This window comes from Sinohyriopsis cumingii, chromosome 5, assembly GCF_028554795.1.
Source record: "Sinohyriopsis cumingii isolate HCF-2022 chromosome 5, ASM2855479v2, whole genome shotgun sequence".
NCBI classification, from domain to species: domain Eukaryota; kingdom Metazoa; phylum Mollusca; class Bivalvia; order Unionida; family Unionidae; genus Sinohyriopsis; species Sinohyriopsis cumingii.
Window position 1 is genome coordinate 1,670,274 of NC_142965.1, and position 16,417 is coordinate 1,686,690.

General features: G+C 35.9%; 1 protein-coding gene across 3 annotated transcripts in view; it reads left to right on the forward strand.

The window, feature by feature from the left end:
• The window catches only part of LOC149798521 (E3 ubiquitin-protein ligase TRIP12-like), a 165,863-nt gene that overhangs the window by 38,923 nt on the left and 110,523 nt on the right, over positions 1-16,417 (forward strand). For all 3 annotated transcript variants that reach the window (XM_089957328.1, XM_089957327.1, XM_089957329.1), the window contains exons 10-15: positions 4,049-4,210; positions 8,241-8,363; positions 10,358-10,469; positions 12,850-12,914; positions 13,771-13,820; positions 15,703-15,859. In XM_089957328.1, the coding sequence (XP_089813454.1) occupies positions 4,049-4,210; positions 8,241-8,363; positions 10,358-10,469; positions 12,850-12,914; positions 13,771-13,820; positions 15,703-15,859 (669 nt within the window). The remainder of the gene's footprint in view (positions 1-4,048; positions 4,211-8,240; positions 8,364-10,357; positions 10,470-12,849; positions 12,915-13,770; positions 13,821-15,702; positions 15,860-16,417) is intronic.

The following is a 16,417-nucleotide window of genomic DNA, read 5'->3' on the forward strand; positions in this document are numbered from 1 at the left end:
CCTTCATATACTACAATGTCAGGTTCCCAGTCTACCCGTACCTTCATATACTACAATGTCAGGTTCCCAGTATACCCGTACCTTCAGATATTACAATTTCAGGTTCCCAGTCTACAGTAACACTTTGATCACATTCACTAAATCTGAGACACTTTGTGCGGGGGGGGGTTTAAAAACTATTGCTTCAAATTATTCATTTTCATCAGATGAAGAAACATAATACCTTTTTCAACAGATGTTTCCAGCCACTGTCATATGATAAGACAAAATGTTGTGAATGACTCGATGGTAAATGCAGGTAGATGTGAATATCAACCCTTGGTAAAGTTATTTATTTAGTGAAACAGGGAAGTTAAAGAAAAGCTGAAACTGGATCAGTTTGATCCATATTAGCAGAATGCAGCTGAGCAGGGCATGTGAGTGTGCAAATTGCACAGAATTTGTACAGATTTGCATACTTGGAAAGCAGTGATGCATTCAAATTAGTTCAAAGTCACACATATAAAAATTGGTGTTGTATACAAGGTTTTTTGTAACCACTAACCCTTAAAGTGCTTGTCTTAAAATAAGTCACACCACTGGTAGAGGTCTTGTAGTGCATGTTGGGACATTGTTTTCAGCTAGGTAACTGTTTACACAACTGATTACTTCAGGTGGATATGAATGGTTTTAGAACTAAACTTTATTTGGTACATTGTCCCGTAGAACAAACATTCTGTCATTGTTGTAACCTTGCATTTATCATGAAAATTTGACCAATGCTTATTTAAAATATTGGCTATGTAGAAACCCCAAATGGTTGACTCACAACATGGTTCATCAACAGTTGATGATTTAGTTTAGCAGATACTGGCTGATGAGAGTGATAATGACAATGATTTTAAAAGTTTTGAAGTAGATCGGATTATTGGGCTGGGAAAGTGTTACAGTGATTTTGAACCTAAATATTATGTTGAATACAAGTCCGATGTACATGCTGGATGGACAAAAACAGACTGCATGCTTGTCAACCCCCCCGTTCAGCATTATTTTGAAATTAAGTGTAGAAATGGATAATACAAAGCCTAATTAAAATACAGGCAGTTTGATAGTGGAGTGTAAATTTCTTATCACAAACAATTCAGCACTGAGGGGTCTTGTGCTACAAAAATGTGTAGTTAAGATAAATTGAAAAAATAAGCATTTGAAAAGAAATTAAAAATTGAGGATATTTATTTGAATAAAATACCTCAACTGTGGCATTGAAGGACTTAAAACCTTAATAAAGCATTATGGAACAGATAAGAAATCTGGCAAAGTATTGATTAACAAAAGTTAAATTTTATTTTAGAGCAGAGATATCCAAGAGACAAGTCCTATGAGGTGTGGATAATAGTACATAGTCATGCATTACAGTTTCCCAACTTGTTCATGATGGCTAAGCTAGCTGTGCATTTGCTGCTTTAGATGGGGTTCCCAGAGCGAAACAATATACATGTTTAGATAAGGAATAAATTAAGCTCAGAAACAATCAGAAGATTAGTATATCTAGAATTTGATTTCATGAGAGCCTTAACAGTGGAGCAGGAAGATAAAGAGATGGATATTTCAGTGTTAGGTAAATACTGAACTTTGATGGTTTGAAACCACCACCTCCGCCTTCTTATTTTCTACTGCTCTCTTGTTTTGGTTACAGTTGTGGGTGGGTGGGTCCAGCCTTTAAAAAAAATCCTGGCGGCATTTCTGTTGTCATGGTCTTATCATGTAACCCGTTTTTGCATTTAAAGCAAATTTGGAACCCAACTATTTTTACTTGTTTTATACTGTTGTATTCCTTTTGAAAAGTTTTTTGTTGTTGTTGCTTTGCTATGTTTGTTTTGTGTTTTTAGGGATTATGAGATGGTCTGTTGTCCATCATTCATCATCTATCCATCTGTTAGTAAGAGTTTTTTATTGCCACTCCTCCTTAGTTGGATGATTGCCTTGAAACTTGACACATATTCATCCCATGGTCTGCTTGGTCCTAAATGATAATGGTGCTACTTGGACATACAAATTAGCCACAAGAGCTTATTTAAAATCTCGTTTTAGCTCTCTTCTTGAATGGATGGTCACATCAACATGGGGTTTTCACTGCAAGACTTCTTATGATGTCTTGTTTATCCTAATTGAAAATGTTGCCAATGTGAAATCCAATATGGCGGCCATGGTAGCTATCATAAATATCTTATGACAAGTAAGCTTGAACAGAAAGTCATGTTGATGTGGTGTTTTTAGCAGCAGAGTTATTATGATGTCCAGTTGGTCTTGAACGAGAATTGTGCCAATCTGATATCCAGTATGACCACCACACCAGCCATCTTGAAAATCTTAAACTTCTCCTTCTGAATGGTATATCATCTCTTGAAAATATTGTTATCTCTTCTCCTCTTCAGATGGTAGGCTGTGTCGATATGGGGTTTAACCAATCAATTTTTGATATCACTTGTTGATCTTTAAATGAAAATCTTTCCGATATGACATCCTATATGTACACTGCAGCAGCTGATTTGAAAATCTTTCCAATCTGACATCCTATATGTACACTGCAGAAGCTAATTTGAAAATCTTTACGATCTGACATCCTATATGTACACTGCAGCAGCTGATCTGAAAATCTTTACGATCTGACATCCTATATGTAAACTGCAGCAGCTAATTTGAAAATCTTTACGATCTGACATCCTATATGTAAACTGCAGCAGATAATTTGAACATCTTGTTATTGCCAAAGAATATCAGAGATGGTTTCAACATTTGACAGTTACAAGGACAAAATGTTCTTGAATTCCTTCAAAATCTTTTCACTTGAGTGTCAGTCTCTTCAAGGGACTCTTGTTAACCTCTGGTGGCTTCAAGACATCCAGTTGTTGCAATTCAGAATCTGAAGTAATGCATCACAGACATTGCATAGATATAGAAGAGTTTTTTTTACTTGACTTATACGCATGTATTGAACTCAGACTTCTTATTTCAATGGACATCATAAAAAAAATTCACTATTTTTTTATTTATTTTAATATCATAGAGTATCAAAATTTACTAGTTATGCTTACAAATCCGACTGGCTGCTGGAATAGGTACAGATTATTGCCCCAGTCTACTGTGAAATTAGCTGTATCAAACTAATGGGCTAGCAGCAGTATCATGTGCTACTTTGGGGCCAACGGGTCTTAGGTCACTGTGACTGAGAAAAGATTAATGGATTTCTACACAATAATGCTAATTCATTATCACATACAAATACTTAACGTTTTGTGCAGGCTTGCAGTTGGAGTAAGGGAGAATCTGATTGATTTTCAGATGAGAAGTTAAGGTAACTGGCTGAAAAGTATTTAAAAAAAGTTTGTGAGGACTTGCACATAGGTTCGGAAGAAACCTGTTGATTTTGGGGCCTAAAAGTCTATCGTCAGAATTATTGTAATTCTGAAGAAGGTGGGTTTTGCTGAGTAACTTTTGTTTATGAATAACTTTCTTGTCAGATCTTGTGAATGGCTTGCACTTAGAGTAATGAAGAAAACATTGGATTTTGGGTCTGATGGTAACTAAGAAAATATTGGTTTCTGCAAAGTAAACATGGCAAATTTAATTCAAGACAGCATAATGTGACATTTTGACCCAGTCATCAACATTTCCAAGAGTCGGCCATGCTTTACTGGTACTTACATGGACATCTATTTAACACAGGATGGCATAAAACATTCCTTTGAAGTACTCAGGTGGGGGTTTTGAGGGGTTTTGTTGTTGTTGTTTTGTTTTTTGTTTTTTAATTTAGCAATCTTATTTCACCAACATAATTTTGAAAACAGTCTGCCAGATCCTTATACCTTTACTTTTTTTTTGGTTGTTTTAGCATATTAATGACAATGAGAATGGAAGACTTAAATTGTTTGTAATACTAGAGATTTCTGTTATTGCAATTGAGTATTAGTGGAAAGTCTCTTCACACACTTCCATAATTTTTGTCTACAATTCAATGATGCCTAGTTGTATCTTGAGGAGAATTTAATGTACTTTTGATTATTTGCAGGGTGGAATAGCAGCATGCCTTATGTTCCTGGACTTCTTCAGCATTATTGCCCAACGTTGTGCCCTGGCCATCACAGCCAACTGTGTTCAGAACATGTCTGCAGATGAGTTTCACTACATTAGGGACTTGTTACCATTGATTAGTGCTCGCCTCACCCATCAGGTAGACTAATTAGAAAGGTTTTACCCCATTTCACTGGCATGCAAGTAGTTTTCATTTTTATTTTTTTTATTTGGAGGTATTTTAGTCACCTCCAGGCCTTGTGGCATAGTATCTATTCACTTTACTTAATATAGTTTGTATTAATATTATTAATTACAGACTTTATGGTTTTACAAAATATTAAGTAACAAAGTATAGGTCACTGGCATTTCGGGGTGGGGGGGTGGGAGGAGGCAATGCAAATTATCTTCATTGTATATTGTTTACTGATGGTATTCTTTAAAACATTTGTAGAAAATTTAAAATGAAATCACAGCAATAATTCATCAAATGTTACTATAAATTCTCTTCTTACATTAAGAAAAGGCAGTTTTTTATAATCTTATGCGTGTTATTTAGATCAATCGTTTTGTGATAGCTAAAAGGTTCGTCTATCTAATCTTGTATAAATTAGCATCACGTCAATCATCCAAACCATCAGTGTTATCAATATTTTGATTAAATATATACCCTACATCAGCGATTGCTTCCATACACATATCACAGTTGCTTTTTTGGTCTAGCATTTTTATTTGTTGCACTTTAATTACTTAGACAAAGAATTTTGTGGGTATTTTTTTTTTTTTTTTGCATTTGGATAATTAGTCTATGCATATATTTGGGACATAGTATATTTGAACTAAGATTTAGATAATGGATGTTTACATAATGGGAATCACTTTTAATTTGTACAAATCAGGTTTTTGGGGTTGGTAAAAAATGCATAATTTTGGTTCAGACTTTGTGAATTTGTCATTTGAAAGAAAAGGAACCTCATGAAATATTGAACAACAAATGTCATAGCTTTTATAATCTTGAAATATTTTTTAGTTTATCACAGTAATATATTTATCTGCTACAATTACATTGCTTATTCCAGGATGCTAGCAGTAATATATTTATCTGCTACAATTACGTTGCTTATTCCAGGATGCTAGCAGTAATATATTTACCTGCTACAGTTACATTGCTTATTCCAGGATGCTAGCAGTAATATATTTACCTGCTACAATTACATTGCTTATTCCAGGATGCTAGCAGTAATATATTTACCTGCTACAATTATATTGCTTATTCCAGGATGCTAGTCCCAAGATCAGGCTTGACATTAGGTGACCATAATAAATTTCTTTTCTTTAAAAAAATGAACCCAGTAAGTTTTGCATACATGTGTCTGGATGCTCTATGATTGTTGTCTTCATGGTTGTTTTCTTTTGTCCAAACTATCCTAATTGGTCTTAATTGGGTCTGATTATTTAATCTATAGTCCTTGCATTTGTTTTTTGTGGGTCCCATCTTTTCTTATAACTGGTGTTGTGATAAGTATATCCTACCTAATTTTGGTTCTATTTCACATCACCTTTTTCATTTAAAAAATTATCTTTCAGCCTGTGTAATGCAACAAATTGTGGGTAATATGGGACATGCACCCCACCTCTTTATTATGCACTGCATGTGTGCATACTAATGGTTGACTAATTTGTTTTTGGGAAAACACAGTGTGGGACATGGTGTAAAGTCACCATATTACAGATAAAGAAAGAATGGTCCCACTTCCTTCTTGTCATCTCAGGATGATTCCCCCATTTCCAGGAGGGATCAGTAACCAATTCCATAGTTCTGAACTTGAAAGCTACAGGATCACTGACACTTGCTCTGAAATTTTCAGTTTCTGTCAGGGAGAAAACTTTTGCACTTGCTGGTAAATCAAGCCTTTTCAAAGGTAATAGCATTGATTTTGCGTGAATAGACCTGACTTTTGATCATAAGAAATTTTGTTCATTGATCTTGAGGGTTCCCGGAAAAGAGACTCTTTTATTAGATCATCATTGCCAAACTAATCTCAGCTTGGTCCCCAGACATCAAGCATTAGTAACGGATTACTGGTGTACATTGTTGAGCACTGGACAATGGGTCTTGAATGGTTTGGAGAGACTTTCTGAGGCACTTATTTATTCAGACCTGTTGCTTTGTTCCCACATTCAGTGATAGTTCAAGTTTTGTTGAGAACAACATACTGCCAGACAGCAGAAGAGGTGGTCTCTCCCCTCTTTTATATTTTGACATCTAGTTTCTCCCAAGTTATTGGCTTCAATCACCCATTTGGCCCCTTAAGCTCACTGCCTTAGATTCATGTGTTTCCCAAGATTTTATTATTTTAACACCCACACCAACCCCAACCCAATCTTGGCTTCAAAGGAGAGGTGTGTTAATGCATTATCAATATTTCAACTTTGAAATTCTCTCAGGAAGAGCAGATCAAGATAGAGACCACTGCCTTTGTCAGGAATGGCACTTTCCACAGATCTCAGAATGCTTATCTTCACATTTCTATCTTACTAGTCTGCAGAGAATTTCTGCAGTTTGGTCAGGGACAGTCAACCTCTCAATTTCAGGCTTTTTTTCTTTCTCCTAATTTCTGCTTCCAGAGCCCCCACCAATGATAGGTGTAATAGTGGCTCAATTAAGGCCATTGGGGATTCCCATCCTGCAAAACTTGCCATCAGACATACCCTTCTGAAGAATCATTCTCTGTTTTAGACCACGACTCAACTTGGCCAAATCTGCAATCAGACGTTGAATCTTCTCTTCATAATTTTGTTTATGTGCAGATGAATTTTTTGATCTGTCAGTGGAGTCTGTACCCCCAGACAGAATTCACACAGTTAAGTGCTCGTAAAGAAAGACATCAGTGTCTGCTTATTGTTACCGCTCTCTCCTGGAGACATTGATTGCAGCAGTGCAGATTTTATATACAGTCCCTCCAGTTCTTGCTTCTCATAAACTGGAGACCTCACAAGTGCCCCAGTCTTCCAGAGCTGGTGGGAAAATCAGGTTTCTGTCAATATTTCCAATTCAAACTCTGGAACTTCTCAGAACAGAGAGCCTAAGGGAGCATATCTGCACATCAACAAATTAAAAGGGCAGATTGTTTTTCTAGCATGTCAAAAGGTGATTCAGCCTCATAAGACATTAATGTGTCATTCTTTACTACAGATAACATGTTGGTCATAGTGTGTCTCGGACATAAAGTTGGCCACTTACTCCTCCTCTCTTCTTGGAAGTCTTAAACTACTCTGATTTACTGCTTTGGAGGAAGTTACTCAGAATTTGTCACATTCTGAGCACTATGAATGTTCTGACAGAAAGCTATTGTTGTTTGTTTTTTTAATTCTGGTCTTTAAACAATTACCATTTAAAGGAGGGAATATTTAGCTTGAAGTCGGGACTAGCATTCTAGAAGAATGTAGCAGTGTTATATTGGCAGGTATTACATAATTGATATTAGCTTTGACCCGATATGTATTTGAAAGGTTTTGTTGACAACTTGAATTTTCCCCAAAATTCTTGGAATTTTCAACACAGAATACAAAACATTAAAACAGAATCAAATATTCACTTTTTCAAATTGTAAACCTTTGTTATTGAAGTATTTTCCAAATTAATAAATAATTAAATGATACAATGTGGGCTGGATCAAGTGACACATGACGTGGGTAGTTTTGTGGATTGAGTATTAACCCTTTCGGTGTAGAGGCATGCTAAGTCATTATGTGTTCTTTCATTTTCTTTGGTACATATTTATTCAATGTTGTATAAAGTACCGTATAGAAAAATCCACTTTTAGTAAGAAAAATCACTGCTTGAAAACTTTGTTGAAGTCCATGAAAACTACTTAAACACAAATAATCACCATGGCTATATGAACTAGATGTGTGTGTTTGTGTGTTCTTGAAATCAGTATTTATTATATTTACCACAGAATGGACTTATGTTGCTGTTTTTAAAAATAGTCAGTGTTTTCTTTGTAAACAGATGTCACAGTTGTCCTTTTGCCATCGTATCAGGGGTAAATAGTCATGGCAGTTACTTCTGTCAGATATACATCAATTCGTGATAGATTTATTTTGTTCCTCACCATTTATGAAAGTCACATCACTGGCAACATTTTATCAGCTTCAGTGAATTACCTTTTATTCTGATATTCCAGGACAAGAAGTCAGTGGAGAGCTGCTGCCTGTGTTTCTCACGTCTGGTGGACAATTTTCAGGCAGACCAACGGACACTAAAGGAGATTTCTGTCCATGGTCTTCTGACCAGCATTCAACAGCTGGTGAGTTTAGCAAAATATTTCTCTGGAGAAATCCCACAGCAACATAAGTTTCGGGAATTTTTGGGTTACCCTTGATTTCAGGAATCAGAGATCCAAAATTATTGCTATTTCATTTTGCCAGATAAACTGCTGCTTTACTTGTTGCAGCATCCTTGGTGGTATCATCAGTTTTTTGAGGGTTTGGTTAAGGTTTCTAATTTGTCAGTTATTTCCTGAACCCTTTGATAGATTCACATCCTACTTGGCATGAGACGTTATAAAGCTGATGCTATACATTGCATATCCTTACACGTATGACATCATAGAAGATAATGAATTTTGGTTGAATTTTTTTTATTTGTATATTTTTTCTAAAACCCTTGATGAATTTTGTTTATGCTTAGGATATATCGTTATGAAGCCGAGGCATTTAAGTCAGCAACACACTCATTTTTTGACTTTATGATCAAAGGTCACACATTTTAAAACAATGCTTTGTTTGTAGAATTTACATGCAGGCCCAGGACTCCTTTTGTTTTCTTCTTCTTTTTAAAAAGACCACCCTACAGTGTATGTAATATGGGTGTTTACATTTTATTTTTATTAGCGTGCTTATTATTTCAGAAAATCTTTGGAATTACATGCATCGGTTTTATACCTACATTGTTTTATTGAGTTGTACATTAATCACAGCGTGAGTTTAAAAATCTCTAAAACCTTATTGTCCAACTTGCCAGATTTTGTTATTGTAATCAAAGTTTTATGATTGAAACTGGCAAATGTTTCCCCATCAGTGATTAGGATACATTGTAGAAAATAATTAACATTGTTATCCATAGATGCTTAACCCTTTCATCACTATGGACCGGTTTTCCCGGTCCAGGGGAAGTAAGTCCGTAAACACTATGGACCGCTTTACCGGTCTGGGGCAGTGTTCTTCTCTAACGTTATAGTACCCGACTATATAAATTTTGGGATACCTCTAATAACTTCCTATTTGTAATGTAGATATTATATTTAGATTATCTTGTGAGTTTAGCTTGTATACAGCTAGAAATATCGAACAAAGTAGGCACTTTTAACGAGTTTTCCGAATGGTGAAATTTGTATACAAAATGGCAGAGTTCGAAGAAAGTGAGTAAAGTGTTAGATTTTGAATTATCAGAGGATTTTACCAATTTCGACCTAGCAAAGTTGGATGAAAATGAGAGAAGGCGTCTGGAGAGGCAATGGAATGCACTTGTGGGTGACAAGTGATGACGATGAAGAGGACTTTGAAGGTTTTGAACCATAGGAAGTGTACGCTCCACATAATTTTGTTTGGACAAAGTTGGAAAACCAGAGAGATTTGTTTCAGTTTTCTGAGAGAGTTGAACCTACCCGAGTGTTAGATGGCTCCAGGAGAGCTTTGGAATATTTTCAAATATTCTATTCAGATGAAGTTTTTGGAAACATTGTCCATCTAACGAATTCGTTGTGACGATCAGACGTGCCAGAGGCGATACAAGTGTGTGGACCGATCTCACCTTGGAGAAATCAAGGCATTTTATGGAATTTTAATTTCTACCTGTCATATACCTGAAAGAAAGACTTGTGTTGCTACTGGAATTATTCATGAGTACATCTAGGGTCAATTGAACAAATTTTGGGAACTTTCTAAGTTTTCTAAGAAGTAAATAAATAATTACTTGTATTTTACCTGTTGTGTTACCTGTTTGCACCTGTATTTTAACAGTTGTAATAGGTTTGCACATTTTAGTCAATTAGTCATAAAATTTGATTTTTAACCTTGATTTTGACACCTAATCCAGCCAGATATCTTTACAATTGGCAAAGTTATGTTATTTCAAAATCCACAAGTCATTTTGCTTTACAACTCCAAAGTTACTTAGTGTTGAGGACTCTATGCCCCCAAAGTTACTTAGTTATGAAAGGGTTAAGTGTGTAAAAATTCCTTGGTCAGTGTACATATATTTATTAGTGCAATGCTTAATGCTGTTTCTTCCTCTGTACAGCTGGTAGTGAGCCCACCTGTAATCAGTACAGGAACGTTTGTGATGGTGATACGGATGTTAGCAATCATGTGTAGTTCCTGTCCCGATCTGGCTGTTGTTCTCCTCAGGCAAAGTAAGTATTGGTATATGGACATTGCGGTGTTAGCAATCTTTCATAGTCTCAATCCAATCTGGCCATTGCCAAGTAAGTATCAATACGGGTCTGCTTAAAATCAGTACTAATTGTATTTGCCACAGAAAGAACTTGTGTACAGATGTGATAGTAATTCCAGATGTAGTTATCATGTGTAATTCTAGATGTAGTTATCATGCCCAGATTTGACCTGTGTACTGCTTAGGCAGAGTATCAGTACAGGGAAATGTGTGATGGTGACATGAATTATATCTATCATGTGCATTTCCATTATATATCTGGCACTTGCAGACCTGCCAACTCTTACGATTTTGCCATAAGTCTTACGAAAATTACCTTTAAAATACGGACTTACGGCTCCGTGTTTTATTTCAATCGCTGTTTCATCTTATAATTAGTGAAATTAGTCAGGGAACAAGACTAATGTTACAGCAGCCCCCCTGATGCTTGAAACTGCACCTATTTGTTCATGTGAAGCATCTGCAAGATCAAACTGTTGATTATAGAATTGTTAAAAATGGTGTCCAGAAATTGATGCATTAAGACGAAAGGGAAAATAAGCTTCTTGAAAAGTGTTAATAATCAACACAGAAGAATGAAAAGGAGTATTTAGATTCTTGTTAATTAAAGCTGGAAAGGACACAGTTACGTTTATTGGACATTACATGCCAATTTGAGTATGTCTCGTGGCGGGAAATATGATTGCCTTCGTCATGAAATGGAAACGAATTTCCAAGAATTATGTAAAGTTGAGAGATAGCAACAAGCCATTGAGCTGCATAGGGCTTGGAACTAGAGTTTGTGCAACTGTACTTGTGGTAAATAAAGTACGCGTACTTTACAAACTTTTCAGATGAACATAATGTTTATCGTCGATGCGTCAAACTTTTAATTACGTTTTCCAGCTTTACAATAGCAGTTATTGATATTTTGTTACACTTTACTGAAAACTGGTCAGTCTTATGGAAAAAATCAACTGCCTTACTGAGACAGACTCGTCAGGGTTGGCAGGTCTGCACTTGTAATGCTTGGTGTTAGTAACTTAGTGCTTTTGTGATAGTGGTTTTAGCAATTATATTTAGCTCTGGTCAAGATCTGACTTTTGTACTGTTAACATCAAGTAAGTACTAGTACAGGGTCATTTGTGATGGTGGTATTAATGTTAGCTATGATGTGTAGCTCCTGTCCAGATCTAGCTGTCTTATGGCTTGGACGAAAAAGGTACCAGTACAGAGACATTTGTGATGGTGGTACGAATTATAGCAATCATGTGTAGTTTCTGTCCAGATGTGGCTGTTGTGCCCAGCTCAGGCAAAGTACCAGTACATTAACATTTGTGATGGCGGTACGAATTGTAGCAATCATGTGTAGTTTCTGTCAAGATCTGGCTGTTGTGCCCGGCTTAGGCAGAGTACCAGTACATCGACATTTGTGATGGCGGATCATGTGTTGGCTGTCATGTGATCATGTGTAGTTCCTGTCCAGATCAGGCTGTCATACAGAGTAGATGATATTACAAGAACATTTGTGATTATTGTACAGATTATAGAAATCAGCCAGGTTACTGCTTAGGCAAAGCGTGTATCAGTAAATATGTGGAAGAAAAGAGGTACATGTACTTACCTGAAAGTCATTCTTTAAATACGTTGCAATTAAAATCAAACCAACCAACCAAGATCATTTTAAAAAAGTTTTGTGGCATGTTTGAGTGTATATTACTATTTGTATATAAAAGAGAATAAATATTGTTTGGCAGCTTCATTTATTTGACCACTTCGGTGGCCTATTTGTTAGAGCATCTGTCTCGGATGCAAGAGGTCATGGGTTCGAACCCTGGCTGAGTCGTACCAAAGACTTATTTAAAAATACTAGCAGCTACCTCACTTGGCACTCAGCATTAAGAGGTTAGTGTTAGGACTGGTCAGCCTGGTGTCGGGATAATATGGCTGTCTGGGACATCGTGCTACATGTCTGCAGCATGATGCTCCAGTGATAGACATCACTATAAACTGCCACATGGCAGACATTGTAGTGATATGACTGAAAAATTGTTAAAGCTACATTAAAAATCAAAATCACACACACACACTTGAAATGAGATACGTTATTTACCTATATAGTAAAATTGATGAAGACGTCAGACATTTAGGACAAACAATGAATGGTTAACGAGAGGAGGGTCTCTTTGTTGTTATATATTATACAATATATTTTTGCATGGGTAGTTTGCCACATACACAGTACTGGTTGTGATATTATTGTGGAATGTGATTTATTAAATTGTAGTACTTCCTCATGATAGACATTTTGTAAATGTACAGCAACCGTATTGATTTGGTAATTATGTTTGGTTTTTCAGAAATTGCTGATACTCTCTGTTACCTACTTGTTGGAACCTCAGTACAGTCAAGTCAGAATATAGAGGTAAGATGTTCATAAAGTCATTTCAAGTGAAATAAGTTCCTTCTTCTTACTAAAAATTCAAGTTAAACAGAGCTATGTTACAACTTGACAGCAACTACTATTATAGCTCCTATGTTAATCTTTAGGCTTCCATTGATTTAGTAATATTATGGCACTGAAGTGAATTATAATGTTATAATGTTTCACATTGCATCGTCATAAATATTATATCCTTGTGGGAACATATCAGTATGATTCCAGTCATCAAAATATGTACATTTCCATCTTTTCTATGGACATTTTCCACAGTTCATAAAATTTACAAATGACAAATGGAAGAAGTTAACTATTAACACATTTGATCAAAAGCATTTGAGTTAAAGTCTTCTAAAGTAAAATTGAATAGCTAGGATTTCAAAATATTTAGTTATAATATTCATTTTAATGCCATACTATTATGTCCAAGTAAGCCTGAAGATTATATTTATCCTATACAGTTTTATGTTTCATATAATGCTGAATATCATGCATGACTCTATCCGTATGCCATTATATATTTGCCCTTGAAAAGATAGATTGAAGAATAGTTATTTGTGATTATTATTTTTTAAACTTTAAAACCATCAATTTTTTTTCAAAAGAAAATTCCTAAACACTCACTGCATTCATCATACATGCAGTTATGCAGTGAGTAAAGGTTTAATTGATTTGTGTAAAGTTCACATGTATTTCAGAATTTGCCTTGTTTTTATTCATGAAACCCTTATTATCATTTATATTTGTTCAAAAGATACCAAATAAAATTTTAAAAAAATTATTTTCCTCTGTAAAAATATATATCATACAGCAGAAAAAATTATCTCTATTTTTATTGCAGTTGGTGTCCAGAACTCCGCAAGAGTTGTATGAAATTGTGTGCCTAATTGGGTGAGTGCTTCATGTTCTCTTATACACTCTAAGACTGAAATCTTATGAAAAGATTTCTAATTGGTTATAAATGAAAATGGTTCTGCTTAGACATCCAGTATGGCCACAACAATAGCAGTCTTGAAAATCTTGTTACCACAACTCATCCTGGATGGATAGTTGTATCTGCATGGGGTTTTCACTAAAATACTTTTATGAAGTCGAATTGGTCCTATATAAAATTGGTGCTGATCTGATGACCAGTAATGCTGCCACAGCAGCCATCTTGAAAATCTTATTTTTAGTAATCAAGAACAGGTGTCATATCAGCATGGGGTTATCAGTGGAAGCCTTACAGTGTTGGTACTAAATAAAAATTGGGTCTATCTGTAGTCTAATATGGTCACCACAATAGCCATCTTGATAACCTTATTGTTATTCCTCCAAGATGTAAATTCATATCAGCATTGGATTTCCACCAGAAGATTTTTGTTGTTGTTGTAGGGTTTAACGCCATTTTTCAGCACGCGATAGGCTATACATGGCGGCCAGTATTAATGGTGGAGGAAGAAACCGGAAAATCCCCGTAAAGAACCACCGACCCTCGAGAAGCTACTGGCAAGCTTTCTCACATATCCACATTGGCCGAATCCGAGACTCAAACCCACGCAGACAGAGGTGAGATGACAGTGATCCGTAACGGAGAGTTCTTTAGACCACTCGGCCACTCAGGGCCCCTCCACCAGAAGACTTATGATGTCTATTTGGAGGGGCCCCCAAGTGGCCAAGTGGTTTAAAGCGCTCACTATTACAGATCACTGCCATCTCACCTCTGTGTGGGTTCGAGTCTCGGGTTCAGCCAATGTGGGTATGTGAGAAAGCTTGCCAGTAGCTTCTCTTGGGTTGGTGGTTCTTTCCTGGGGTTTTCCCAGGTTCTTCCTATACCATTAATACTGGCCGCCATGTATAGCCCATCTTGTGCTGAAAAATGGCATTAAACCCAACAACAAAAACATGTCTATTTGGTACTAAATGAAAATGGTGCCAATCTGACATACAGTATGAGATTCCTTTATTGTTGATAAATGGAAAACCATATCAACATTGGGTAGTCACCAGAAGACTTTTGGTGATATCTGGTTGGTCCTGATTGAAAAGTGATTTGAAATCAGATCTTACATCCATTTTGGCTGCAACAGCTACAGCTTAAAGTATTTGCCGTTAGATATGTTAGGCATGGTTGCTAAATTTTAGCTTGGTACACAGAAATGATGCTACACTCCATGGGACCCTTCTTGGATTATTAAAAATTTCACATTATTGTATCGCTTTTAATCTAAGTGGATGCTCCATTATAACTTGCTCACAAAGAATACGTCAAGATACATCTAATACCTAAACCAGTGGTTCCAAACCCTTTTTGTCCACAACCATAAAAAAGTAGTTTTTCTGAGCCTCATGAAAGATCCTGGTGACCCTCCAGAACATCCTCATGACCCTGATTTGAGTGGCAACCTGTGGTTGGGGACCACTGACCTGATATATGTAGTAATTAGGAAAACGAAAAAGACATTTGCAACTGATAATAACAGTAATTGATTAGGTGGATAAATTTGACTAATTTGCATGTTATTTACATGTTTTATTGTTGGTATCAAATATTTGCTGTAAAAAAAAGTACATTTTTATTGGTGTCTAAATTCATAGATTATGTAATGAGTCCTGGCATGGAATCCAGGGAAACTAATAAATTCACTAGTTTTAGTATTGATTTGTCATTGTATTTATGTATCTTGATAATGATGAAATGAGATTTGGCAACTGATTACACAAGTGAGCTATTGAAAATGTTCTTCTATATTTGGTGTTTGTTTATTACAATTTTGCATTGTCTATGATGCAGAGAGCTGCTTCCAAAGTTACCCAGTGATGGAATCTTTGCTATTGACTGTGTGATGAGGAAAGGTTCAGGAAGCACTGTAGATGCTGTGATTTGGCAATGGAGGGATGATCGTGGAATCTGGCATCCATATACACCTATAGACAGCAAAATTATTGAGGTCAGTGTACTGTAAACTTGTGTGTATTTAATTGTGTGCATGTCGGTTTGTCTGTGTCAGGAGTTATGACTGGAATCTGACGTCCATACACTTACAATTTAAAAACCAGATTTCAGGCACAAATATGCTGGTTCCTAAGATGCTGCCTCTTTGCTGGTTTCTAGAAATGAAAACCATTAGTCGCACAACAGAAGGGGGAAGGTCATGCAAATTATTTGCAGTTCCCACAATTTGTTCTCAGTGCACACTATATGTTTTTCATTAAATTTTTTAAAGACAAAAGTTAAAAACATTTTGTCAAATGAGGTCTTGTTCGTCCATTTTGGCAGTGATCTCAATCATGCTATGCTAAGGTAGATTTAGTGTTTGAATATAATCATCTCTGATTCAGATTTACTGCATTGTTTGCCGAAACTATCCAGGTGGTCTGTTTTAATTGTCTCACTGAGGGATATAATAACTTGAATAGGGTGTAACAAGCAGCGAATTTATGAATGTCAAAATGGAAAATAACCAATGACAGAAATAGTTGGCACCTTGTCCATAGCACATGGAACC